The 26261-nt window shown below is 44.5% G+C and overlaps 2 protein-coding genes across 4 annotated transcripts in view; both read left to right on the forward strand.

The window, feature by feature from the left end:
• Positions 1 to 16886, forward strand: part of LOC123995263 (pleckstrin homology domain-containing family G member 1) — a 139022-nt gene extending 122136 nt beyond the window's left edge. For all 3 annotated transcript variants that reach the window (XM_046298743.1, XM_046298745.1, XM_046298744.1), the window contains exons 11-17: positions 311 to 344; positions 444 to 536; positions 647 to 705; positions 2081 to 2272; positions 2459 to 2581; positions 2737 to 4642; positions 13372 to 16886. In XM_046298743.1, coding sequence (XP_046154699.1) covers positions 311 to 344; positions 444 to 536; positions 647 to 705; positions 2081 to 2272; positions 2459 to 2581; positions 2737 to 4642; positions 13372 to 14396 — 3432 coding nt within the window. In that variant the 3' untranslated portion in view covers positions 14397 to 16886. The remainder of the gene's footprint in view (positions 1 to 310; positions 345 to 443; positions 537 to 646; positions 706 to 2080; positions 2273 to 2458; positions 2582 to 2736; positions 4643 to 13371) is intronic.
• A 1168-nt stretch (positions 16887 to 18054) lies between these two features.
• Positions 18055 to 26223, forward strand: tcp1 (t-complex 1). The gene is made up of 12 exons (XM_046298747.1): positions 18055 to 18206; positions 18949 to 19034; positions 19140 to 19268; positions 19636 to 19733; positions 20924 to 21034; positions 22749 to 22930; positions 23424 to 23550; positions 23880 to 24055; positions 24233 to 24356; positions 24524 to 24716; positions 24947 to 25110; positions 25791 to 26223. Exons 1-12 carry the CDS (start codon positions 18134 to 18136, stop codon positions 26002 to 26004), a joined length of 1677 nt encoding a protein of 558 aa, XP_046154703.1. The 5' UTR covers positions 18055 to 18133; the 3' UTR covers positions 26005 to 26223.
• The last annotated feature ends 38 nt before the right edge of the window (positions 26224 to 26261 follow it).

Below are 26261 nucleotides of genomic sequence, written 5' to 3' on the forward strand. Positions count from 1 at the left end.
AGTGTAAGGTAGCCCCATATCTTCAACTTCAATTATTTATTTATAAAAAATGTGACCTTTATTTAACGAGGCAAGTCAGTTAAGAACAAATTCTTATTTTCAATGACTGCCTAGGAACAGTGGGTTAACTGCCTGTTCAGGAGCAGAACGACAGATTTGTACCTTGTCAGCTCGGGGATATGAACTTGTAACCTTCCGGTTACTAGTCCAACGCTCTAACCACAAGGCTAACCTGCCACCCCGATTATAGTCTTGCTGAATTCTGTAATATGGCGCTCACTTTAGTGTTTTTTCCCATCTGTTTTTTTAGGCCAAGCAGGCCATTTTGGAGATGGATGTTATGCGTAAGTATCCATTTGATATTGGTTGAAGCCTCTTATGAATATTGTCAGATCATTATTTGGGTGCTTGATAACATTCCCTCTCTCCTCTGTCCTCTCCAGACCACCCAGGGTTCCACTACAGTCCTGACGGGGACAAGAGGAGCCCCCACACCAAGGAGGGCTCCACCCCTCGACGGGTCCGCAGGAAGTCAGGTGAGAAACAGGAGGGACAGGAACAAGGTACTGTAAATGATCAGTGCTGATGCCAATGGACTGGGCCAGTTTCTCTGACTCTGTGACATGTCCTGTCTGTCTCTCCTCAGAGCCTCTGTCCAAGTTACTGAAGACCGCTAAGCATGGTGTCAAGGAAGATGGCTCAAAGGTCAGCTTAATCCCACATTAGTAATTTATGGATGGTGGCACAATGCTACAGTTACACAAAGAAACAGTGTTATAGCCACATAGCCCCTCTTTTCATTTAATAGGATCTATGTCATGAACAATCAAAAGTTCCAGAATGGTATGATAATGGGTGCTGTTGTGGACAAGGATAAATTATGGTCTTAACATGCTGTCTAGACCGGCGCACGCATGTTGATTTTTATCAATCCATATCAGACGTGATCAGGACATGCATGTTGAAATATCAAAATGAACTCTGAACCAACTATATTCATTTATTAACTGTATTAACTTCTTGTTTCTAGCTAATTTGTCCTGGGATATAAACACTGTTGTTATTTTACCTGAAATGCACAAGGTTCTTTTACTCCGACAATTAATCCACAGATAAAAGGGTAAACCTAGTTAGTTTCTAGTAAACTCTCTCCTCCTCCAGTCTTCTTAGTCTTCTTTTTCTTCTTTGGACTTTATATGGTGGTTGGCAACCAAATTGAAGGTGCATTACCACCACCAACTGGACTGGAGTGTGGACCTCAGTTCATCTTTCAATCACCCACATGGGTATACAGTATACTCCTAAAAACCAATGAGGAGATGGGAGAGGCGGGACTTCCAGTGCGTCAAGTGTCACAAATAAAACCACGTTCTATTTTAGCGCCTGGCTACGCAGACGCTGGAGAGCAGTTTGGATGCAATGATTAAATAACATGTACATTTATTTAGCAACGCGACACGAGCGGTGTGTTCAGCATGTGATATCAGAAACTGTGTAACACAATTATTGTAAACCTAAAATATTGTCATATAATTATAAATAGTTTATACTGGTTTTATATACATTTATGTATAAATAGTCTCTAAAATATATGTAAACAGTCTGTAAATGTGTGTTTTTATGGAAAGCTATTTTTGTGATTTACAACTTGTCTAAGTCCTATCTATCATCAACAGATTTCAGCCAGTGAATGGCTGTGGATTGACTGCGTTGTTTGTATGGAATGTTGGCATATTGGCAGTTAATTTGAAACATTTATGGAATCATTCAACTTAAACTGGTTGGCTAGCTTGCTAACAAACATATAGCGTAAAACAATGAATTTGAAGATTATCTACACTGTATCTTATCACAGCACTGGCTGACCATGGTTGACCAGCTCCCTTACCAAAATGGCTGAACTTTTATATCTGTCATAAGAAGGTTCATGTCCATTTTAGTATTATCATTCCTAATTCTATGATTATATCACCATTTTGGAGTAACATTTTCAGATAGTTTAGGTGTTATTTGCAACGGTTGCTACACTCCTCAATCACGCACACATTTAACACTCTCTGGCTTATCACCCTCTCTGTAGCGGATGAGTCTGGGTGCCACCCTGCTCTCCCCTGTGTCCCAGCTGGCTCTGGGCACTATTGGTCGTAGCCGCAGCCTGGTCAACCAATCACAGGAGTCCCTGGACCCTGGCGACCATTTTGACCATAGCGACAGGGAGGATGGGGAGGAGCCACACCAGCAGGATGCCGACGATGAGGACGACAGTGGCCTGGTGAGTCTCTCCTACCTACCCACAATGCATCCGTTTGACATTTGAACATCTTTCTCCTCATTCAAGTTGATCAGATTTTCCTGATTTGATTTTGTTCCTTAGCCCCTTGCTCTAGCCTCTTTGCAGGTAAGAAGGGATTAGATAGGTAAAGGCATGTTAACTACACAATTCTCTAACTGTGTACAGGGTGGGGGAAAGAGACTGCGAGTCCCAGAGAAGTCTAGCAGGAAGAAGTTGAACCAACAGGCGTCTATGGACAGCAGCATCGACCAATGGAAGACCTTCAACATGAGCGCCTCAGACCTACAGGTGACTGACCCTAACAGTTTGATGTCAATGACTAGTAGGAATAGTTGTGTACAGGACTTAACGCAAATTGAAAAAAAGTAATCGCTAGTACATCGGCATTTGCACATATACAAAATAATGTAATTTCCCCTCCCTCCATCTCTCTTTCTCTCCAGAGGGCTAACAAATCTCTTCAGGGAGGTCACCACCCTCCTCTCCTCAGGACGCCCCGTGTGACAGAGGAACCTCCGGACACCCATGTCCCCTCCATGCTGGTCCCAGGGGGTGACCCCCAGACGGTGGGGAACATCTGGGCGGACCACCGTGTCCGCAGAGCCATGTTCCCTACGCGTCAGCGCACCATGAACCCTGACGAGGAGGATGAGGACATTTACCAGATGTTCGTCCCCACCGAGCCCGGCGGGCAAGAACCAGAACCACTTCCTGTTAGGTTAGAGGTCACATCGTCTCCCAGCAAGACCCAGGGACGACCCTGCAGCTGGCACATGGAGCAGGTTCCCATGGTGCAGGTAGACCCCCCATCCACCGGGGACAGCAGAGTGCTGCGGAGAGCCAGCAGCGTGGGGGAGAAACAGACTGACGGCCGACACAGCCCCCCTGGTCAGGATGATGACCAGGAAGGGATGATCCACACCGAATCGTCCAGCAACGACATTTCAGGATCGTCGTCGACCGAGCAGCTGACGATAGACGACATAGAGAACATTTATGACAACATCAGCTATGAGGACCTGAAGAGCATGGGGCTGATCAGGAGGGAACAGGAGGGTCGTGGGGCCCAAAGAGAGGCCCCTAGAGACACACAGTGCCCTGGGGCTCTAAACACAGGGGTCCCTGGGAGTATTACAGAGCCTCTTATGGAGCCAGACTGCTTGTCTGACAGTAACCACTCCTCTACCGCCCTGGAGGAGGTGCCATTTGGGACGTGTGCCCTGAAGATCGTGGAGGAGGAGAACATTTATGATACTATCTGCTTTAGGCAGCCCCCAACCAAGGGTGACAGGGATGGGGACAGACCTGCACAGGAGAGGGACAGTCTGTTGCCGTCTGCCTCTGAGCCTTACCTGACGGGCTGTGAGAGCCTGGGGGGCTTTGTGTCTGAGGAGAGCCTACATTTTGGGGAGGACGAGAGGACGGAGGATAACTCCCATCCAGTCCATGGAACCTCCGAACCGGACTACTACTCCTCATCCGCCTCGGAAACGTTCTCCCAGCGTTCCCACACCGGTGACCGGATGTCGGAGCAGGTGGACGAGATCTGGAACGATTTGGAAAACTACATCAAGAAGAACGAGAAGAACGCGGACCGCCTTCCCGCCGCGTTTCCCGTGAGTGCCAGTGAGGCCCCCAAGACCTCGTCGGTCAAGAGCAGCCCCAAAAAGAACAGCTCTCAAAAACATAGATCCCCTACCAAGAGCCCCCCAGCCCACAATCCCAACCCCCCCACTGTGACCCCCGCTCACCAATTCACCGTCCCCATCCTCAACTTCCCAGAGCTGCTCAGAGAGGCTACCTTTGAAGATGAAGATCATTACCCCTCCCCCTCACCCCTCACTCCCCCGTCCCTCCCCCTCCCTGCCATCCCAGACCCTGCCCCTTCCGGGACAGTCAAGACCATCCGTAACAGACTCGCTCGCCTCAGCAGTGGCAGCTTCCGTCTGGAAGATGATGATGAGCTGGGGGATCTGCCCCAACGAGACCCCAGCCAAAGGGACCCCTCCATCAGGGACCTCCACAGCCTGTTCCCTGGAGAGCTGGCTGGGCTGGGTGGTCTGGACTCCGCCCTGGCCTCCTCTTCTCTTCTTCCAGGGGACTCAGTGGACAGCTTCTCCCAGGAGCTCATGGACAAGACCAAGAACCGTGTGTTCTTGATGGCTCGCCAATACAGCCAGAAGATCAAGAAGGCCAACCAGCTGCTCCGCATGAAGAGCATGGACCCCGGCGACATGGGGTCAGGAGGACGCAACAGGGAGGAGAAGAAGCAGCAGAAAGACCTGGAGAAGAAGCAGAAAGACCTGGCAGCCATTTTGGAGGATAAGAAGCAAGGCGGCGCTGCCATAGGTAACAAACATAATCAGTAGTTGCTTATACAGTCATGATATGTACAGCTAACTACAGTCAGGTCAATAATTATTGGCACCCTTAATAAAGATGAGCAAAAAAGACAGTATATAATTCATACAAATATTGGATCTTAGACCATTGTTCCATACAGAATATTTCCAGATCCTTGATATTTATTATTATTATTTTAATGTTTTATATATTTTTTAACCTTTATTTAAATAGGTAAGTCAGTTAAGAACAAATTCTTATTTACAATGACGGCTTACCCAAAAGGCCTCCTGCGGGGACGGGGGCTGGGATTCAAATATACAATATAAATATAGGACACAACACACATCACAACAAGAGAGACACTACATAATGAGAGACCTAAGATGACAACATAGCAAGGCAGCAACACATGACAACACAGCATGGTAGCAACACAACATGGCAACAACATGGTAGCAGCACAAAACATGGTCCAAACATTATTGGGCATAGACAACAGCACAAAGGGCAAGAAGGTAGAGACAACAATACACCACGCGAAGAAGCCACAACTGTCAGTAAGAGTGTCCATGATTGAGTCTTTGAATGAAGAGATTGAGATAAAAAAAAACTGTCCAGTTTGAGTGTTTGTTGCAGCTCGTTCCAGTCGCTAGCTGCAGCAAACTGAAAAGAGGAGCGACCCAGGGATGTGTGCGCTTTGGGGACCTTCAACAGAATGTGACTGGTTGAACTGGTGTTGTATGTGGAGGATGAGGGCTGCAGTAGGTATCTCAGATAGGGGGGAGTGAGGCCTAAGAGGGTTTTATAAATAAGTTTCAACCAGTAGGTCTTGCAACAGGTATATAGAGATGACCAGTTGACAGAGGAGTATAGAGTGCAGTGATGTGTCCTATAAGGAGCATTGGTGGAAAATCTGATGGCCGAATGGTGAAGAACATCTAGCCGCTCGAGAGCACCCTTACCTGCCGATCTATAAATGACGTAATCTAGCATGGGTAAAATGGTCATCTGAATCAGGGTTAAAGGGTGAAAGAGGAGTGATTACAACAGAAGAAACCAAGTCTAGATTTAACTTCAGCCTGCAGCTTTGATATGTGCTGAGAGGACAGTGTACTGTCTAGCCATACTCCCAAGTGGGGCAAAGTACGCGGGTAGATAGTCTTGTCCCATCACTGCAACTCCCGTACGGACTTGGGAGAGGCAAAGATTGAGAGCCGTGCGTCCCCCGAAACATGACCCAGCCAAACCACACTGCTTCTTGACACAATGCCCGCTTAACCCGGAAGCCAGCCGCACCAATAATATAATATAATAATATATGCCATTTAGCAGACGCTTTTATCCAAAGCGACTTACAGTCATGTGTGCATACATTCTACGTATGGGTGGTCCCGGGGATTGAACCCACTACCCTGGCGTTACAAGCGCCATGCTCTACCAATTGAGCTACAGAGGGACCACAATGTGTCGGAGGAAACCCCGTACACCTGACGACCGTGTCAGCTTGCATGCACCCGGCCCGCCACAGGAGTTACTAGAGCGCGAAGAAATCTGGCCTGCCAAACCCTCTCCTAACCCGGACAACGCTGGGCCAATTGTGCCCCACCTCATGGGTCTCCCAATCACGGCCAGCTGTGCCACAGTCTGGGATCGAACCCGGGTTTGTAGTGACGCCTCAAGCACTGCGATGCAGTGCCTTGGACTGCTGCGCCACTCCGGAATCCTCTGCAAATTGATTTTAACAAACAATTGGTCCCCCCAAAAAATGCGTCCCTCCATTGAATTTCAAAATCCCAATATGGCCCTCAAGCCCAAAAAATTGACCACCCCTGCTCTAAAGTCTCAGAGGTAGTAATCACACCTGTGTCAAGAAGGGCATTCTTCTTACCAAAGAGAAAGCTAGTTGGACACTAAGAAAGCTTTGTTGTAGAGCGTGTAACACAAAATCCAGGGACGGGCCAGCTATAATATAAGACTGTATCATCTGCATATAAATGGATAAATGGTTGAGAGAGCTTCCTACTGCCTGAGCTATGTTGTTAATGTAAATTGAGAAGAGCATGGGGCCTAGGAGCCTTTTGGTACTCCCTTGGTGACAGGCAGTGGCTGAGACAGCAGATATTAGGACTTTTTACACTGCACTCTGAGAGAGGTCGTTAGCAAACCAGGCCTTAGACCCCTCAGAGACACAGATACTCCTTAGCCGGCCCACAAGAATGAAATAGTCTACCGTATCAAAAGCTTTGGCCAAGTCAATAAAAATAGCAGCACAACGTTGCTTAGAATTAAGGGTAATGGTGACATCATTGAGGACCTTTAATGTTGCAGTGACACATCCATAACCTGAGCGGAAACCAGATTGCTTACCAGAGAGAATACTATAGACATCAGTCAGTTGATTATTGACAAGTACTTCCAACACTTTTGATAAACTGGGCAAAATAGAAATTGACCTATAACAGTTAGGATCAGCTTGATCAGAGATTGGCTTGGCGATGATAGGGGCAGCAACCTTAAAGAAGAAAGGGTCTAAACCATGTTTTTTTTGGGTCAAGTTTAAGGAGCTCCTTTAGCACCTTGGACTCAGTGACCAACTGCAGGGAGAAACTTTGTAGTGGAGCATGGGTAAAAGAGGGAGGAGCATTGGGGCTAGGTCGCATTAGAAAGGGGTGGGAGATGAGGAAATGTTGGACGGGCAAAAAGGCATGGATGAGTCAAATAGGAATCCTGAATTAATGAAGTGGTGATTAAAGAGTTCAGCCATGTGCTCCTTGTCAGTAACAACCACATCAACAACATTAAGGGACATGGTCAGCTGTGAGAAGGAGGGTTTATTCTCCAGGTCTTTAACAGTTTTCCAGAACTTCTTGGGGTAAGACCCACAGAGGGAGAACTGCTCCTTAAAGTAACTAACCTTGGCCTTGCGGATAGCCTGAGTGCACTTATTCCTCATTTGCTTGAACGAGAGCCCATCAGCCTGAGTATGTGTGCGCCGAGCCTTTCTCCAAAGGGAATTCTTGAGATGGAGTAACTCTGCAAGATCACGGGCGAACCAGGGGTTGACCCTGTTTTTAATTCAATATATTTTTTTATGGGGCGTGTTTGTTAACACCACTGAAAATATCAAAAAATAAGGTCCAAGCGTCTTCAAGCTGATTCTATACGAATTTACAGAGGCCAGGTTAGGAAGGGAGGCTTGCTCATTAAAGGTTTTTAGCAAGCATCTAAAACAAATCAGGACAGGTCGTTTCTCTGAACAACCATTACGAACACAGGCTGTAAAACAGTAATCACTAAGGTCATTACAGAAAACACCAGACTGATACCTATCAGGATTATTTGTGAGGATATCATCAAGGAGAGTAGCCTTTTCTGGGTGTTTGGAGTCATACCTTGTGGGATTGGTAATAATCTGAGAAAGCTTTAGGGAGTCCCATTGCTTTAGGACTTGGTCAGGTGGTTTAAGCATGTCCCAGTTTTGGTCACCTCGCAGGATAAATTCAGACTTAGTGTAAGGGGCCAGGAGAGAGCTTAGGTAGGGTACAGACCGGTGCTGATGGAAGACGATAACACCCAGCAACAGTCGACAAAGAGTTATTTGAAAGTTAAATGCTTAAAACCAGCAAATCAAATTGTTTGTGGAGAGAATTGGTGGAGGACAACCGAGCACGGAAGGTGTTCCTTGGTAAAGATTGCCACTCTACCACCTATGGGAGATTTGTCTTGCAGAACAAGTTATAATCAGAAAGGTTAACATCAGTGCCCGCACCCCACCATACCCCTGTCTGCGCATTATGCCCTGAATATATTCTACCATGCCCAGAAATCTGCTCCTTTTATTCTCTGTCCCCAACGCTCTAGGCGACCAGTTTTGATAGCCTTTAGCCGCACCCTCATTCTACTCCTCCTCTGTTCCGCGGGTGATGTGGAGGTAAACCCAGGCCCTGCATGTCCCCAGGCACCCTCATTTGTTGACTTCTGTGATCGAAAAAGCCTTGGTTTCATGCATGTCAACATCAGAAGCCTCCTCCCTAAGTTTGTTTTACTCACTGCTTTAGCACACTCTGCTAACCCTGATGTCCTTGCCGTGTCTGAATCCTGGCTCAGGAAGGCCACCAAAAATTCTGAGATTTCCATACCCAACTATAACATCTTCCGTCAAGATAGAACTGCCAAAGGGGGAGGAGTTGCAGTCTACTGCAGAGATAGCCTGCAAAGTAATGTCATACTTTCCAGGTCCATACCCAAACAGTTCGAACTACTAATCTTGAAAATTATTCTCTCCAGAAATGTCTCTCACTGTTGCCGCCTGCTCCCGACCCCCCTCAGCTCCCAGCTGTGCCCTGGACACCATTTGTGAATTGATCGCCCCCCATCTAGCTTCAGAGTTTGTTCTGTTAGGTGACCTAAACTGGGATATGCTTAACACCCCGGCAGTCCTACAATCTAAGCTAGATGCCCTCAATCTCACACAAATCATCAAGGAACCCACCAGGTACAACCCTAAATCTGTAAACAAGGGCACCCTCATAGACGTCATCCTGACCAACTTGCCCTCCAAATACAACTCCGCTGTCTTCAACCAGGATCTCAGCGATCACTGCCTCATTGCCTGTATCCGCTACGGAGCCGCAGTCAAACGACCACCCCTCATCAATGTCAAACGCTCCCTAAAACACTTCTGTGAGCAGGCCTTTCTAATCGACCTGGCCCGGGTATCCTGGAAGGACATTGACCTCATCCCGTCAATTGAGGATGCCCGGTCATTCTTTAAAAGTAACTTCCTCATCATTTTAGATAAGCATGCTCCGTTCAAAAAATGCAGAACGAAGAACAGATATAGCCCTTGGTTCACTCCAGACCTGACTGCCCTCGACCAGCACAAAAACATCCTGTGGCGGACTGCAATAGCATCGAACAGTCCCCGCGATCTGCAACTGTTCAGGGAAGTCAGGAACCAATACACGCAGTCAGTCAGGAAAGCTAAGGCCAGCTTCTTCAGGCAGAAGTTTGCATCCTGTAGCTCCAACTCCAAAAAGTTCTGGGACACTGTGAAGTCCATGGAGAACAAGAGCACCTCCTCCCAGCTGCCCACTGCACTGAGGCTAGGTAACACGGTCACCACCGATAAACCCATGATTATCGAAAACTTCAACAAGCATCTCTCAACGGCTGGCCATGCCTTCCGCCTGGCTTCTCCAACCTCGGCCAACAGCTCCACCCCCCCCCCCCCCCCCCCGCAGCTACTCACCCAAGCCTCTCCAGGTTCTCCTTTACCCAAATCCAGATAGCAGATCTTCTGAAAGAGCTGCAAAACCTGGACCCGTACAAATCAGCTGAGCTTGACAATCTGGACCTTCTATTTCTGAAACTATCCGCCGCCATTGTCGCAACCCCTATTACCAGCCTGTTCAACCTCTTTCATATTGTCTGAGATCCCCAAGGATTGGAAAGCTGCCGCAGTCATCCCCCTCTTCAAGGGGGGGAGACACCCTGGACCCAAACTGTTACAGACCTATATCCATCCTGCCCTGCCTATCTAAGGTCTTCGAAAGCCAAGTCAACAAACAGGTCACTTACCATCTCGAATCCCACTGTACCTTCTCCGCTGTGCAATCTGGTTTCCGAGCCGGTCGCGGGTGCACCTCAGCCACGCTCAAGGTACTAAACGATATCATAACCGCCATCGATAAAAGACAGTACTGTGCAGCCGTCTTCATCGACCTTGCCAAGGCATTCGACTCTGTCAATCACCATATTCTTATCGGCAGACTCAGTAGCCTCGGTTTTTCGGATGACTGCCTTGCCTGGTTCACCAATTACTTTGCAGACAGAGTTCAGTGTGTCAAATCAGAGGGCATGCTGTCCAGTCCTCTGGCAGTCTCTATGGGGGTGCCACAGGGTTCAATTCTCGGGCCGACTCTTTTCTCTGTATATATCAATGATGTTGCTCTTGCTGCGGGCGATTCCCTGATCCACCTCTACGTAGACGACACCATTCTATATACTTCCGGCCCGTCCTTGGACACTGTGCTATCTAACCTCCAAACAAGCTTCAATGCCATACAACACTCCTTCCGTGGCCTCCAACTGCTCTTAAACGCTAGTAAAACCAAATGCATGCTTTTCAACCGTTCGCTGCCTGCACCCGCACGCCTGACCAGCATCACCACCCTGGATGGTTCCGACCTTGAATATGTGGACATCTATAAGTACCTAGGTGTCTGGCTAGACTGTAAACTCTCCTTCCAGACTCATATCAAACATCTCCAATCGAAAATCAAATCAAGAGTCGGCTTTCTATTCCGCAACAAAGCCTCCTTCACTCACACCGCCAAACTTACCCTAGTAAAACTGACTATCCTACTGATCCTCGACTTCGGCGATGTCATCTACAAAATTGCTTCCAACACTCTACTCAGCAAACTGGATGCAGTTTATCACAGTGCCATCCGTTTTGTCACTAAAGCACCTTATACCACCCACCACTGCGACCTGTATGCTCTAGTCGGCTGGCCCTCGCTACATATTCGTCGCCAGACCCACTGGCTCCAGGTCATCTACAAGTCCATGCTAGATAAAGCTCGGCCTTATTTCAGTTCACTGGTCACGATGGCAACACCCACCCGTAGCACGCGCTCCAGCAGGTGTATCTCACTGATCATCCCTAAAGCCAACACCTCATTTGGCCGCCTTTCGTTCCAGTTCTCTGATGCCTGTGACTGGAACGAATTGCAAAAATCTATGAAGTTGGAGACTTTTATCTCCCTCACCAACTTCAAACATCTGCTATCTGAGCAGCTAACCGATCGCTGCAGCTGTACATAGTCTATCGGTAAATAGCCCACCCATTTTTACCTACCTCATCCCCATACTGTTTTTATTTATTTACTTTTATGCTCTTTTGCACACCAATATCTCTACCTGTACATGACCATCTGATCATTTATCACTCCAGTGTTAATCTGCAAAATTGTAATTATTCGCCTACCTCCTCATGCCTTTTGCACACAATGTATATAGACTCCCTTTTTTTCTACTGTGTTATTGACTTGTTAATTGTTTACTCCATGTGTAACTCTGTGTTGTCTGTTCACACTGCTATGCTTTATCTTGGCCAGGTCGCAGTTGCAAATGAGAACTTGTTCTCAACTAGCCTACCTGGTTAAATAAAGGTGAAATAAAAATAAAAAGGTAATACGCTTCTAGGTAATAGGTAATAAGCTTCTAATGTTAATGTGCAGAAAACCCTTTTACGAGAGCAGAAATCAGTGAAGCAGATATCAGAGCACAAGTCAGAATTGGGGCTAGCAACAGTAGATGGGCCAGGGTGTACATGCACATTTCCAGATATCATCAGCAGTAGTATAATCAGGGCACAGCTGAGAACAGGGAGAGCTCTGCAGTGATGATTTATGACATTTGAATGTGCATTCGATGGCAACAAGGTCATATTGTATAGCAATTTCATCAGTTAACATGAATACAAAGTGGTTAGAATAGGATGGGAGGCCAAGAGTCTGTGTAATCAATAGAGAGTCAGAGTACCGAGTGTGGGATCAAACATAGTCTGTCCCACGGTTGGGTAAACAAGCAAGTTCATAGTCAACAAAGCATGCAGGAGTCATAAGGCAAATGGCATAAAGCTAGCCATTGTAAGTTCAGAGTCACTCACCCCAACAGTGCGTGTGTGCTGGAGGCGAGCGAAAGCTCGGGAGAGAGTGGGTAGTGTGGCGAGGGTACCTGTACCAGACTGGGAGACGGGCCAGGGCAGACGATTCCAGGTGGAATCTAAGCAGCAGTGCAGCAGGAGTAGGTGTCACACCCACTTTGGATAAGCTTTTTTCTGGAGGCAGATTCCTTGTAGAAAATTCCCGGGGATGGTCTCTGAACAGCGGGAGAGGGCTTCAAAGGCCTCTGGATTTGGGTGGGGTAGGCTGTGAGACTCTCCTGCCATGGCTTTGGCCAAGGCATTGACACCTTTCACTTCACACCACAGTGCTAATTGAAGTTCTATCTGTTCTGTCCTAGCAAGCTTGGTAGCTTATGGACTGCCCTCTTCAATTCAAACCACATTGTTAATGATATTCAAGGTCGCCATTTGCTTCCAATGGTCCTGGTGCCCTTGTTAAGGTCTACAGAATCAAGAACTTTAGTACCAGGACATTTTAACCAAAAACCCAGTTGCCTCTGCCAGGAAGCTGACACAAAGGCCACAAGTGGATCTTCCAGCAAGACAAATAACCCCAAACACTAATCAAAATCCACAAAGAAATGGTTTATTGACCACAACATCAACATAATGCAATGGCAAACTCAGTCTCTGGACTTGAACCTAATTGAAAACCTGTGGTTTGAATTGAAGAGGCCAGATCTGGAAATATTCTGTATGGAGGAATAGTCGAAGATCGTCCCCAATGTGTTTTCCAATCTCATAAAATATTTTAGTAAAAGGCTCGGTGTTGTTATCCTTGTAAGGAGAGGGTGCTAGAGTATTGAAAAGGGGTGCCAATCATTTTTAGAATCGTTTTTATTACCTGTTGAACAAAATCAATTTTTCTGAGCAATTGTATTAGTATAAAATAATGTATTTCCCAATTTTATACTGTCTTTTTTGCTCATCTTTATCAAGGGTGCCAATAATGTTGGACCTGACTGTGTTTGTTTGGTTAATAAAAGGACTAAACATGAATTCTGTGTATTTTATTTATATTTCTCTCTTTCTCTCTCAGGTGCGAGGATAGCCGAGTACTCCCAGCTGTATGACCAGGTGATGTTTAAAGACCCTCCAGGTCAGGGCTCCAGCAGCCCGGGTCCTCCTGGATCGCACCATTCCCACCTAGGGCTGGCCTCCTCCCCATCCCTGCCTGAGACCTGCTCCTCCCTGGGCCTAGGGCTGGAGGATGACTGGCTCCTCTCCACCTACAGCAACGGGGAGCTGGCCAGCTTTGTGTCGGGGATACGGTCCTCCACCCCCCAGTGCAGGCTCACAGCAGCCTGCTCCGTCCCCACCCTAAAGATCCTACCTCCCTCCCCAGAGACCTCACCCACCCAGCGGTGGAGCTCTTGTGTCTCTGCCCCCAGTGAGAAGGAGGAGCATGTGTACAGTTCTATTAAACGACACACCTCCTTTAACTCCGCCTCCTCTTCCTCGTCCTCCTCTAAACCACCTACCAGCCGCTGCCAGTCTATCTGCTCATTGGGCGAACGGCAGCAGGAGAAGGAGAATGACCTTACCGGGTCCAACCGTGGCCCGGCTGTGGTCCAGAGTTCCTCAGAGAGACTCCATGGTCCCAGTAGTCTGGGCCGGGCCGGTCGGCAGAGCAGCCTCCCGGAGCGGTCCAGTTACGGTCACGGTCACTCTGACCTCACCCTGCAAGATGGTCAGCAGGTGGTGGTCCTGAACCGTGCCTCCGCGCTGAGCATGCTCACAGCCACCCAGAACTACCTGGCCAACTTCAAGGACAATGGAGACGACGATGATGACGATTACGTGGAGATCCGCTCTGAGGATGAGAGCGAGCGGGATCAGGACTGCTCCGAGCAGCGTAACAACGATGGTGGTGGTGGCTCCAGAGGGCCAGCCCAGACCCAGAGTCTGCCCTGCACTCCGTCGAGGTCCTCCTGTGGGCTGACGGACCGGGAGCGTCTACAGGAGTACCTCTGGGCGGAGCAGCCGGCACAGCAGAACCAGCCCAACATCGTCCAGTCACTCAGAGAGAAGTTCCAATGCCTCAGCTCCAGTAGCTTTGCCTGAGTTGCCATGACCACCCATAACACACCACCATATGAACATAGTAGTAGATGTAGTTTAATCAGGTCTGTAGCTTTGCCTGTCTCATGACAACAAATAACACTAAATGGCTGGAGGTTTGTTAACAGGGAATGACACACTAAATGGTCAATTCAACACACTACTGTATGCACAACACTACACACCACACAGGTCTTTAGCTTTGCCAGAGTCTTCAGGACAAAAAAGTACCAATATGCATTCTTGCCTGATTCACCGGTACAACGTCACACGCAACATGCAATACTGCAGCTTTGCCAAAGTCACATGGGCAAATTTCAACATATCACAAAACAACATGCCAAATACTGCACTTGAGTAGTCATGGCAACATACATGTACAGGAACATATTAGTACTACAGAGGCACTCCACCGCCACAGCACTTTTTACAGTCTTCCATGTCAAGCAGATTGACTTCCGTATCTATTTTAGATAAGTTGAAAAATAACTATGAAACGGTCAAAGTGATCATTTTAGCAAACTGGATGCTATTGCTGAGTACAACAGTGTAGCTAGGGGCTCAGAGTGTATGGGCTTAACCATTTAAAGGGAAGCATACAGACCCATCTTTTAGAGATGTTGGAAATTAGTATTCCATGTACTGTACAGATATTTCTGCTAATTTCTGTTATAGTAGTAATAGTAAGAAATATATAACTATCCATTAATTCTAACCGTTCCCCCTTCAACAAAAATACTGACATCCCAAAAATGTAATTTGGTACACTGCTGCAGTCTGCTAGGATCTCTTGATGAGGAAATGGCACTGGCTGAATTTGAGTTATGTTGCTGTAATTTGCTCTTTTGAACACCATGTCATTTTAGTTAACAACCATCTAATCAAGGTTTTCAACTTTTGTTTGAGTTACTTTTTAATGGTTGTTTTAGCATATTTAACTTCCTATAGCTGAGCTTACCCCTTATCCGAGGGATGATCCTATGTGACTAGTTGTCAGTGGTACTGTTTTAACTGTGCATAATACAGTGTCAACCAATTTAACACAATCTGTGCAAGCAGCTTAATGAATTTGCAATTAGCTCAGGATTATAGGCTAGGTATGGACAGTTTATCAGCAATAATATAAAGAGGATCCACGTGCCTTTTTAAACATGGAGCCTCCACACATAGTACCTTGCTGTTCATTAGGTTGAGTATATTTTACATTGGGCTGTGGTGATGTAAAGCAGTAGATAGCCTATACCAGTCTTAATATAATGATTGGGTTTTCTCAACCTGCTCAAACGCCTTGGTCATGACTAGGGGATCACGCTTTAAACAGAAAAATCTTAAAATCAAGAGAAAAGTGTGCTGATATTCAATAAGCAGCCGCAATAGGAGTTATCTATTTATTTTGAATCTGTGCGTCTGAAAATGGTAATAAGTATATTTTAGTCTTCTACATACACTACGTAGGTTGAGTGGCATAGTGCATCTTAATAGGAAGAACCTAAAATGTTATTTTATCTTATTCATTTTAAAACGTTGTTTCTAAGAGGGACCATGGAGGAGAGCGTTGAATGAGTGCAGTATTGTGTTTTGATGTACATTTCTCCTCAACCTCACAGAATTTCGGGTCAAATGTTTTGTTTACTTCATGGGACACCCCTCACCTTCACACTACTGATCAGCACCCCACCCTTCCCACTCCCTTTCTAAACATGTTATGCCTGAATATCATCCTGATTCATTCAAATATTCACAATAATGTCATGTTAGGGTAGATTGTCACATACATTGAGTTTACTTTTTGTTTTAACTCGGACATCACTGAACAGTTTCAGTAGTGAGGATCCACACTTATTGAGAATTTGTTTCATGTTTGATCTCATCAATGTCTCCAACTTACAATGTCTTATTTATTTACAACAACAAAAAACTATTCTTGACCCCCACTCATCGCTATTATGAACCGCCACAGCCAGTTTGTAATTTAGAATAATAACTTTGTTGGCTTCTTGATGAATTTCGGGACACTTTGGATAAAATTTGGTTCATTTGTTTACTGTGAATGTTACAAAAAAATGTAGTTTTGTTTTACGCACTGTTTGATTATATTTTCCTTATCAAAATAATAAATGAAAAGTTGGAATGCACAATATCATGTAAATGTATCCAAAACAACTTAAAAATATGAAGTATGTTTTTTATTCATTGTATATTTGTTTCTCGTGTTTCACTGGTGGGGATTGTCAACCTTCATTGAAATTGAATTGACTCTTGCACTTTTTTTTTTTTTAATTATTAATTATTTTTTTTTACATTTGATTTGTAAACACTTTGTAAAGATGTACATTTTAGGAGAGTTATTCTTGTATGCCATAGGTTTGCTATATGATGATTTAATGTTTAAGTTAAGTGTACTGTAATTTTTTTTTAAACTGCTAGTTGCCATTGCTCGATAAAACAAATGTATTTGAGGTCATAAATAAAAGACAAAGTGGGTTTCCGTGACTTGTTGAACAATTATTCATTGATCAAATACAATTGTGAGCTACCCATGACTGAAAAACCCATGATGGATAATATAAATTCATACACAAGGTTGCATGAGAGCTATTCAGAGCATCAACTGACCAATGATAGACATTATTTTAGCACAAAGACATCCATATAGGCCTAAGCAATACAGTAAGTAAAACAAGTCTCTAATCAAAGACTACTGTTAGCTGTGAGAACTACAGATTGTATACAAATTACAGCTGGTTATGTTGTGCCTCATGAGGGTTTTAGGATGAGTTCAAAGTGGATGACCCACCCCCCCTGCAGAATCAACTGATATAGAAAACTTACTGGTGACTTGCTGTACTTGTTTTTGGTATGGAAAATTCTTGAAAATACAAGCAAGTGCTACAACACCTGCCAAAGTGATCTGCTACATTTTTTCTAATTTAAACTTTAACTAGGCAAGTCAGTTAAGAACACATTCTTATTTACAATGACGGCCTACCTACCTCAGCCAAACCCGGACCACGCTGGGCCAATTGTGCGCCGCCCTATGGGACTCTCAATCACGGCTAGATGTGATACAGCCTCGATTTGAACCAGGGACTGTAGTGACACCTCTTGCACTGAGATGCATTGCCTTAGAACGCTGTGCTACTTGAGAACATAAGACTGTCATTACTTCTTGTTAAATAAAGGTTCAATAAAACAGTCTAGGCTACTGATTACAAATCAAATGAATCACTATTATTTAACAATAACAATTGCACAGTCATCGCCACCAACACTATGAAGTGTCCTGTGAAGACCTTGGCCAAATGGACAATTGAACAAGCTCTCCCTCAGTATTTTACAATAGGATTTGACAGTTCTCTGTTGTCCTACAAATTGATACCATCTGTGGTCCGAAGTGAGTGTCATATGCACAGCCAACCAGTAGAGGGCACCCGCCGAACATTAGCAAGACAGCCACAAAAAGGAACAAGGATCTTTGAATGCTGGGAAATGTATTTCATCATATAGCAGTTGAATAAAAAGTGATAAATGTATATCGCTATATACAGTCTTACGCATACATTGGTTTCGTAATGAAAATTATTTTTGTCCGATGCCATTATTGTTTTAAAATGTAATATTCTGGAATGTTCTCGTCTATTCTCGGTTCTTAATCTTTACCCAGAAGCCCTGGTTCCCCACCGGTTTACCCATAGTTCATTACTTCGTTTCCTTTCTTCTGTCTCTTTAGCTTGTCCAAGATGTCGTTAATGGATGGAGCGTTAAACGTGTTCGGCACGAGAACGACCGGCGAGTCCGTTCGTTCTCAAAATGGTGAGCTATGTTGTTATCTCTTGGGTCGCAGTTTATGCCATTTGTGTTTTAATCGGTGTCTGCGGGAGAGTTTCGGACGGAGTTCAATGGTTAGCTAACTAGCACTCCGCAGCACGTGCGGGGGAAGAAAATGCGTCGTTTCGCCTCCCTTTTCTTAAATTTGCAAGATATAATGTTAATCAACTAGCTACCTAAGCATATTGTGTTGCCCACATTAGTATACAAAGCTGTATAATAAATCAATATTAGCTATATTATCTAACAGTATATTGTAGCTAATCCGTGCTAGTTAGGCTTGCTAAATTGCTATATTAGCTAGCTAACGTTGGCTTACTAATACGCATTATGTCATTGGCGTTAGGGAGTCGCTAACGCTACCAGTTACCTATCCCTGTGCGCAACATGATTTCTCCCCCCCCCCCAAAAAAAAATAGTTCCTAGGCGTTTCCCATTTTTTAGTACCGTTCATTCATCCATCCCAGAATGAACGGCTATGCTAATGGGGGAGAGAGAACACTGTCGTTGTCTTGACGGAGCGGCTGGCTTCGTCCACCCCTCCTAATAGAACTGACAGAACAATTTACATCAGTTTGAACAGTTTCGGAATTGTCCTGTTTATAGATTGGTGAATTTAATTGTTGGTAGTTATTTGTAATAGTTAGCTAGTTAATACAGCTAGTGTAACGTTACTTTTTGTGGCAAGGGAATCAGCTTTGATTGTGTGCCCACGTTTCTTCTGCAGTCATGGCCGCATCATCCATTGCCAACATCGTCAAGAGTTCCCTTGGCCCGGTCGGGCTGGACAAGATGTTGGTGGATGACATCGGGGTAAATACTTGTGGCCAATTAGTCACCGCCATCAGACTAATTGGATATGGCTTGTGTACCATTCAGATTGACGGAATAAGTTCTTACAAATGCTCTAATGTTTAGGACGTGACTATCACCAACGATGGGGCTACCATCCTGAAACTGCTGGAGGTGGAGCACCCAGCAGCCAAGGTGCTGTGTGAACTGGCTGAGCTGCAAGACAAAGAGGTTGGGGATGGGACAACTTCAGTGGTGAGTACTTAAACAGCTGCTCAGAACAAAGGTCAAGGGAAAGGTTGTCTGATATATTCCTACCTGAAAGACTCTTAAAATGTTAGATTTCAATTTGATCAAGTAAACATAATTTGGTGGAGGTTGGCCTGAACCTGCCTAGTCACACTCATGGTTCAAATGACCTGCTTCCTGTTTTTAGTACCGCTCATCTGCCTCTACAGATGTTCGGCTATGCTAACGGGATAGAGAGACTGTCCGTCATTGTCTGAAGGGGTTGGACGGCCTCCATTCCGCCACCTCTATATGAAATAACGGCACATTTATTTATATATAAATAAATAATCTTCCCTGGCTTATTCATATTGTTCTTTCCTTTGTTTTAAAGGTGATCATTGCAGCAGAGCTGCTGAAGAGCGCAGATGAACTGGTGAAGCAGAAGATCCATCCAACTTCAGTCATCAGTGGATACCGCCTGGCCTGCAAGTAAGAATCATGCCACAGTCTATCCAATTTCCACACCATTGTTTTGCATATTATCAGCCTTTTGAGATCCTTCTCCCCTCCTGGTTCATTACTTTGTTTACAAGGACAGGGTTGTTTGACTTTGTATTGCCTGTTAACTGTCTCCAGAATGAATGTGTCAACCAAAGCATAAAAGAACTAGTGGTTGTTTGGAATGAGTCACCTCTGGTTTCTTTCAATACAATCATATTCAATAACACACAACTGTAGCTAGCAATTGTAGCACTAATGTGTAAACAAATTGGGGGTTGACGAGTGGTGTTTCTGTGGATAGCGGAAGAGCATTTGTTGCTATTGACAGATCTGTTTGATTCTAATCTTCTGAAAGTTCTCCACTACAAGACTGAACTGTGAAATTCCTGGTTCTGTAAACGGAGCTCTTAATTTAAGGATCGTGCCCTTTAAATTTTTTTTTTTTTTACATCTGCCAAAGATGACACTCATCTAACTGCCTGTAGCTCAGGACCTGAAGCAAGAATATGCATATTCTTGATACCATTTGAAATGGAACACTTTGAAGTTTGTGGAAATGTGAAATGAGTGTAGGAGAATATAACACATCTGGTAAAAGATAATACAAAGAAAAAAACATGTGAGATCATATTATTTTTTTTCTTCATCTTTGAAATTGAAGAGCAAGGCCATAATATAATTTAGGAGTCTATGTGCAGTTTAGATTTTGGCCACTAGATGGCATCAGTTTTTGACTGATTCAATCAAGCATGGCATTGCAGTTCAAAATGTATCACAGAAGGGGTTCAAACTGTAGAACACAGTTCCTACATTTGAATATAAAATGGATTTTATCAAACAAAACTATGCTACATTTTATCTATGGGACCCTCAGGATGACTGAATGTAAGTACATTATTTACCTTCAGAGGTGAATGTATCAAACCAGGTGATGTGATAGGTTTTTGTGCACTCTCCTCAAACAATGACATACATTTTTGTTCACTGTAATAGCTACTGTAATTTTGACAGTGCAATTAGATTAACAAAAATTAAGCTTTCTGCCCTCATAAGACATGTCTATGTCCTGGGAAATGTTCTTGTTACTTATGTTATGCTAATCACATTAGCGCACGTTAGCTACCTAGCACTACGGACACCGCTCCCATAGAGGTTAAAATATATTTCATTCCCACCAGGGAGGCAGTACGCTACATCAATGAGAACCTGACCATCGCAACAGATGACCTGGGAAGGGAGTGTCTGGTCAACGCAGCTAAGACCTCCATGTCCTCCAAGATTATCGGAGTGTATCCTTTCTTCCTGCTCACTGACTAACCTGAAACCTCCCCTTCCAATACACAGTACCAGTGAAAAGTTTGGACACCTACTCATTCAAGGGTTTTATTTTTTACTATTCTACATTGTAGAATAATATTGAAGACATCCAAACTATGAAATAACACATATGGAATCATATAGTAACCCAAAAAAGTGTTAAACAAATCAAAATATATTTGATATTCTTCAAAGTAGCCACCCATTGCCTTGACAGCTTTGTATACTCTTGACATTCTCTCTCTGTATATCTGTCATTTGCTTTAACGGATCACATAAGTATGGCTGGGAATTGATCATGATAAGATTTTATCACAATTTGTATTCCAAATATATAGCTCAGTGTGTTGGCTGAAGAGACGAGAGCATAACATAAGTTATCAGTCATGAAAATAAGTGCAGTAAACATGTGTTTACTCTCATGATACCACATTTTTGACTTCGATACCAGGTTTAGTATCACTATTTGATCCCAAAACGATACCACCTTTTTTTGTATTAACTATTCACAGAATGGCACTTGATCCAGACAGATCAACTCAGCTATTGCTCTGTTCAGTCATTGGTTGTCTGAGTTCGATATCATTACAGTTGGGAATTGTTTTTTCACTTTTTAGGCAGCCATGTATGCATTAATTGTATCATTGTACAATCATCTAACACCTAAAACAACGGTAATGTATTTGAATGGTAAATCTCTTGATAAACTGGGTAAATCAACTCTATTCACAATACAGGTGAATGTAATAGGGGTGTGTGTATGCATTGAGTAATTGAGCTTGTTTTAGTTGATTTCATTTCATGACAGACAATCCCTTCCATTCAGGACTTATTTTATTGGGAATTGCTATGATTTTTTTTTTTAAGATGCCATCTCTAATGAAAGTGTGTGCTGTCTCTAAGAAATGTGACTTCATTCATGAGGCAGAATTTGGCTATGGAATCTAGTGGAAACCAGACGATGTGAATGGGTTTTTAGTGGCGGGGGAGACTACGTGAATTGATAACATATTGTATCTAAACTGCCGTGAAATTTATTTTTCATAACCAAAAATATTGTTTGAGGCTTGGTATGCAAAAACTAAACTTAAGAACGGGAAGCTTAGAACTGGCCCACATGGAACAGATCTACCGCTTCTTGGACTTGCTTTCAATGAGAATGACAGATTTATAACTTGTGTTTCTATGCATTTGGTCAGGTTACCCGAGAAGTTACATATTGTAGTTTTAAAAAGATGAGCAAGCTATAGGTTTTTTTTTTTTTTTTACAGTTTGGCGCAGGTACAGCCGACTAACGCTCTAGCAACAACAAACATTGTTTTTTACAAATTGATAGTTGGAGTCAAAGTATCGACTAATACCATCCCAAATCATTTGCGACATGTAACTATTTTTTATTTAATTCTAATAATGAAACGGTGTCTTGGGTGTCACGTCCTGGTAGAGTTTCAGGCAGACTAGATGCCTAGGCATTGCATCAACCAATGGTTACATGCCATTTCATCAACTGTATAGTCATGCATCAGATTGCTATATATGTGGTTAGCTGATATGTTAACCTATCCAGGGTTTGTTGGATTTGGCATGTGTCTGCAATGTAGTTCAGCAGGAACTACCATTGAAAGCTGTGAAATCCTACTTCCATTCTATAGAAAAGCTTGAATCCTTGACCGGTGACCGCCTCAGTGATGCAGACTTCTTTGCCAACATGGTGGTGGACGCTACTCTGGCAGTGAAGTTTGTGGATCAGAAGGGTGTGGCGAGGTACCCCATCAACTCCGTTAACGTGCTCAAAGCCCACGGACGTAGCCAGAAGGAGAGCTATCTTGTCAATGGATACGCACTCAATTGCACTGTAGGGTCTCAAGGTACATGTGTAAAACATTGTTGATGGTGACTGCGCCAGTTCCGTAACAGTACAACCATGAAATGACCATCTGATGCAATTGACAGACTCCCATTTAAATTTGCTGCTATACTTGTTCTTGTTGCATACGCAGTGATACGCGTGGGAGACAGAAAGCTGGCTTTGAAAAGTAATGGTTGCGGTGCTTCTTGTATGAGCCGTGGCACTATTTTTCTGGCCACACATGCCACCATGACTTGTTAGGCCGATCTATTTGATAAAGATTTCGTGTTAAGGAATTTTTATTGTATAGGTTCATCCTGGCTTGGGACAGTAGTAGGCTAATATTACAGATAGAAATGTCAGGAATAGAGCAGCTGACATGATTCCTCATTCTGTCAGGCAGGTTTGCTCTACGTAAAATAGATCAGTGATTGTGTGGGGTTAGGTTTATCCTGACCAGGGTTAAGATTCTCTGTTCAATGGTGTGATGACTGGGTCTGGTCCCCCTGTAGGCATGGTGAAGCGTTTGACCAACGCCAAGGTGGCGTGTCTGGACTTCAGCCTGCAGAAGACCAAGATGAAGATGGGAGTCCAGGTCCTCATCAATGACCCAGAGAAACTAGACCAGATCAGACAGAGGTACCTTGGACATGTCAAACAGGCTATTTGTACGAGACGTACTGTTTTAAATCAAGCCTTGCCACATGCATGACAACGTAAGACTATTCCCATTTAAATTTGCTGCTATACTTGTTCAGTGGTTTTAGCAGTGATACGCGTGGGAGAAATAATTCTGCCCCAGAGTTCAGGCTGCAGCTCTTCTCTGAGCTGTAATACGACTACTTTGGGCTGGACAACAGTTATTTTCTAAAGACAGGGTGATTTGTTCATGTCCTCATGGCTTGTTGAGAGACATACACAGGGTTTGTACAAGACACACAGTCTTCATGTTGATTTTGCTGTTCCAGGGAGTCTGACATCACCAAAGAGAGGATTCAGAAGATTCTGGCGTCTGGTGCTAATGTCATCCTGACAACTGGGGGCATCGATGACATGTGCCTCAAGTACTTTGTGGACGTGGGAGCCATGGCTATCAGGAGGGTCCTCAAGCGGGACCTCAAACGCATCGCCAAGGCAACGGGAGGTAAGCTACAGGTTTTGTTTACCTTTTGATTAATGTCATAACCGTTCAGGTCAACACAACTGAAACTGTTCTCTCTTTTTCAGTGAGTGATTAAAAATATTTTCTGAAAGCAACCATGTTTGTTTCCAGTTAGCTTGTTACCCAGAATTGAGTGGGTTTTTTCTGTTTTTCCCTCAGCCACCATCTGCCCATCCCTGTCTAACCTGGAGGGAGAGGAGACATTTGAGACAGCCATGTTGGGCCACTGTGAGGAGGTGGTGCAGGAGCGTGTGTGTGACGATGAGCTCATCCTGGTCAAAAAGTAAGAACAGGAACTGAAGTCTTATTCTCATCACTAATTTTTTGATCATGTACAACCTTCTTACTTATCTTTACCAATGTTTTGCTTTAGCACATTTATTTGTAACATTCTTTTCTCTCTATCCCGTTACTATTCACATCTCCATCTTTTCCTTTTCCTTCTCTTAGTACCAAGGCCCGTACCTGCGCCTCAATCATCCTGCGTGGGGCCAATGACTTCATGTGTGATGAGATGGAGCGGTCCCTGCATGATGCTCTGTGTGTGGTTAAGAGGGTGCTGGAGTCCAAGTCTGTTGTACCAGGAGGTGGTGCTGTGGAGGCAGCCCTGTCCATCTACCTGGAGAACTACGCCACTAGTATGGTAAAGAAATACACCTGGGAATCACTGCTTCTTTATCTCTGTCCTGATTGTCTAGATGGGATCAGGGGTAATTGTTACTTTTGAAACCCATCAGGTTTCATGGGTTTTCCCATATGGAAACAATACATTTTGTTTTCCATTTTTTTAAACCGAATTAAAGATGTGAAGTGTCCTAAATGATTGGGGGGGTATTGTTTTGTGTGATCTGTGAATGTCTTGTCCATTCCCAGGGTTCTCGTGAGCAGCTGGCCATAGCAGAGTTTGCCCGTTCCCTCCTGGTCATTCCCAAGACCCTGGCAGTGAACGCTGCTCAGGACTCCACTGACCTGGTCGCCAAGCTCCGAGCCTTCCACAACGAGGCCCAGGTCAACCCCGAACGCAAAAACCTCAAATGGTCAGTGTGCTACGTCACTAGATATGAATTTCAACATGTGTGTTTGTGTTGATGCCATTAAGTGAATTAATTTTTTTAGATGCCATTGAGCTTGAGAGCCGTTTGGTCAAGTTTTACTACAAGGATTCATAACATTCCCATTTTAAATTTGCTGCTATACCTGATCAGTGGTGTATGCAGTGATACGCGTGGGAGAAAGCATGCTGGCCCAGAGTGGAGACTGCAGTTTTCCCCTGAGCTGTAATGCCACTACTCTGGCCTGGACATTTTTAATGTCACAATGGTTTGTGTATTCTGCTTCTGTATCAGTTCATCACAGCTTAACATGTTGTGAACCCAATGAGCTTCAGTTGTAGAAGTGCCAGCAGTTTACAATGCAGTAGCTCTGCATCCCAGCTTTCGAACTTTGTTCCTGGAGAGCTACCCTCCTGAAGGCTTTTGTTCCAACCCCAGTTGGAACTAACCTGATTCAGATTATCAACCAGCTCATTATTAGTCTGGTGCACTAGATTAGGGTTGGTAGCTCTCCAGCAATGGAGTTGGAGAGCCCAGCTCTACAATAATAATAATATATGCCATTTAGCAGACGCTTTTATCCAAAGCGACTTACAGTCATGTGTGCATACATTCTAGTGTGGCTGTGACGTGTTTCTCATTTGAAGTCATCTTCTCCCCTAAAGGATTGGTCTGGACCTGGTGAATGGTAAACCCAGGGACAACAAGCAGGCTGGTGTGTACGAGCCCACCATGGTGAAGACCAAGAGCCTCAAGTTTGCCACAGAGGCCGCCATCACTATCCTCCGTATCGATGACCTCATCAAGTTGTTCCCAGACCAGAAGGAGGGTGGGCCTTCGTACCAAGACGCCGTTGCATCAGGACAGATGGACGGGTAGACATTCCTGTATCCTGTAACTGGTTCTGGAATCTGCCCTGGGTTTCTTAGATCCCAAATGTGGTTCTGGTCCGCTTGGCTTTGTCTCTGTATTTATACATACAAGCTCTTGGCTGTTCCATCATAGGTTCTGCACTCTGCTTGTTCCCATGTGGTAACCTGTTTAATCTGGGAAATGTAACTGATTTTGTTGGACACAAATAAACCCTGCTGGATTATTCTGGTCTGTATTATTATAAAACAAACATGTAGTTGTAA

The sequence above is a fragment of the Oncorhynchus gorbuscha genome, linkage group LG14, assembly GCF_021184085.1.
Source record: "Oncorhynchus gorbuscha isolate QuinsamMale2020 ecotype Even-year linkage group LG14, OgorEven_v1.0, whole genome shotgun sequence".
Classification (NCBI taxonomy): domain Eukaryota; kingdom Metazoa; phylum Chordata; class Actinopteri; order Salmoniformes; family Salmonidae; genus Oncorhynchus; species Oncorhynchus gorbuscha.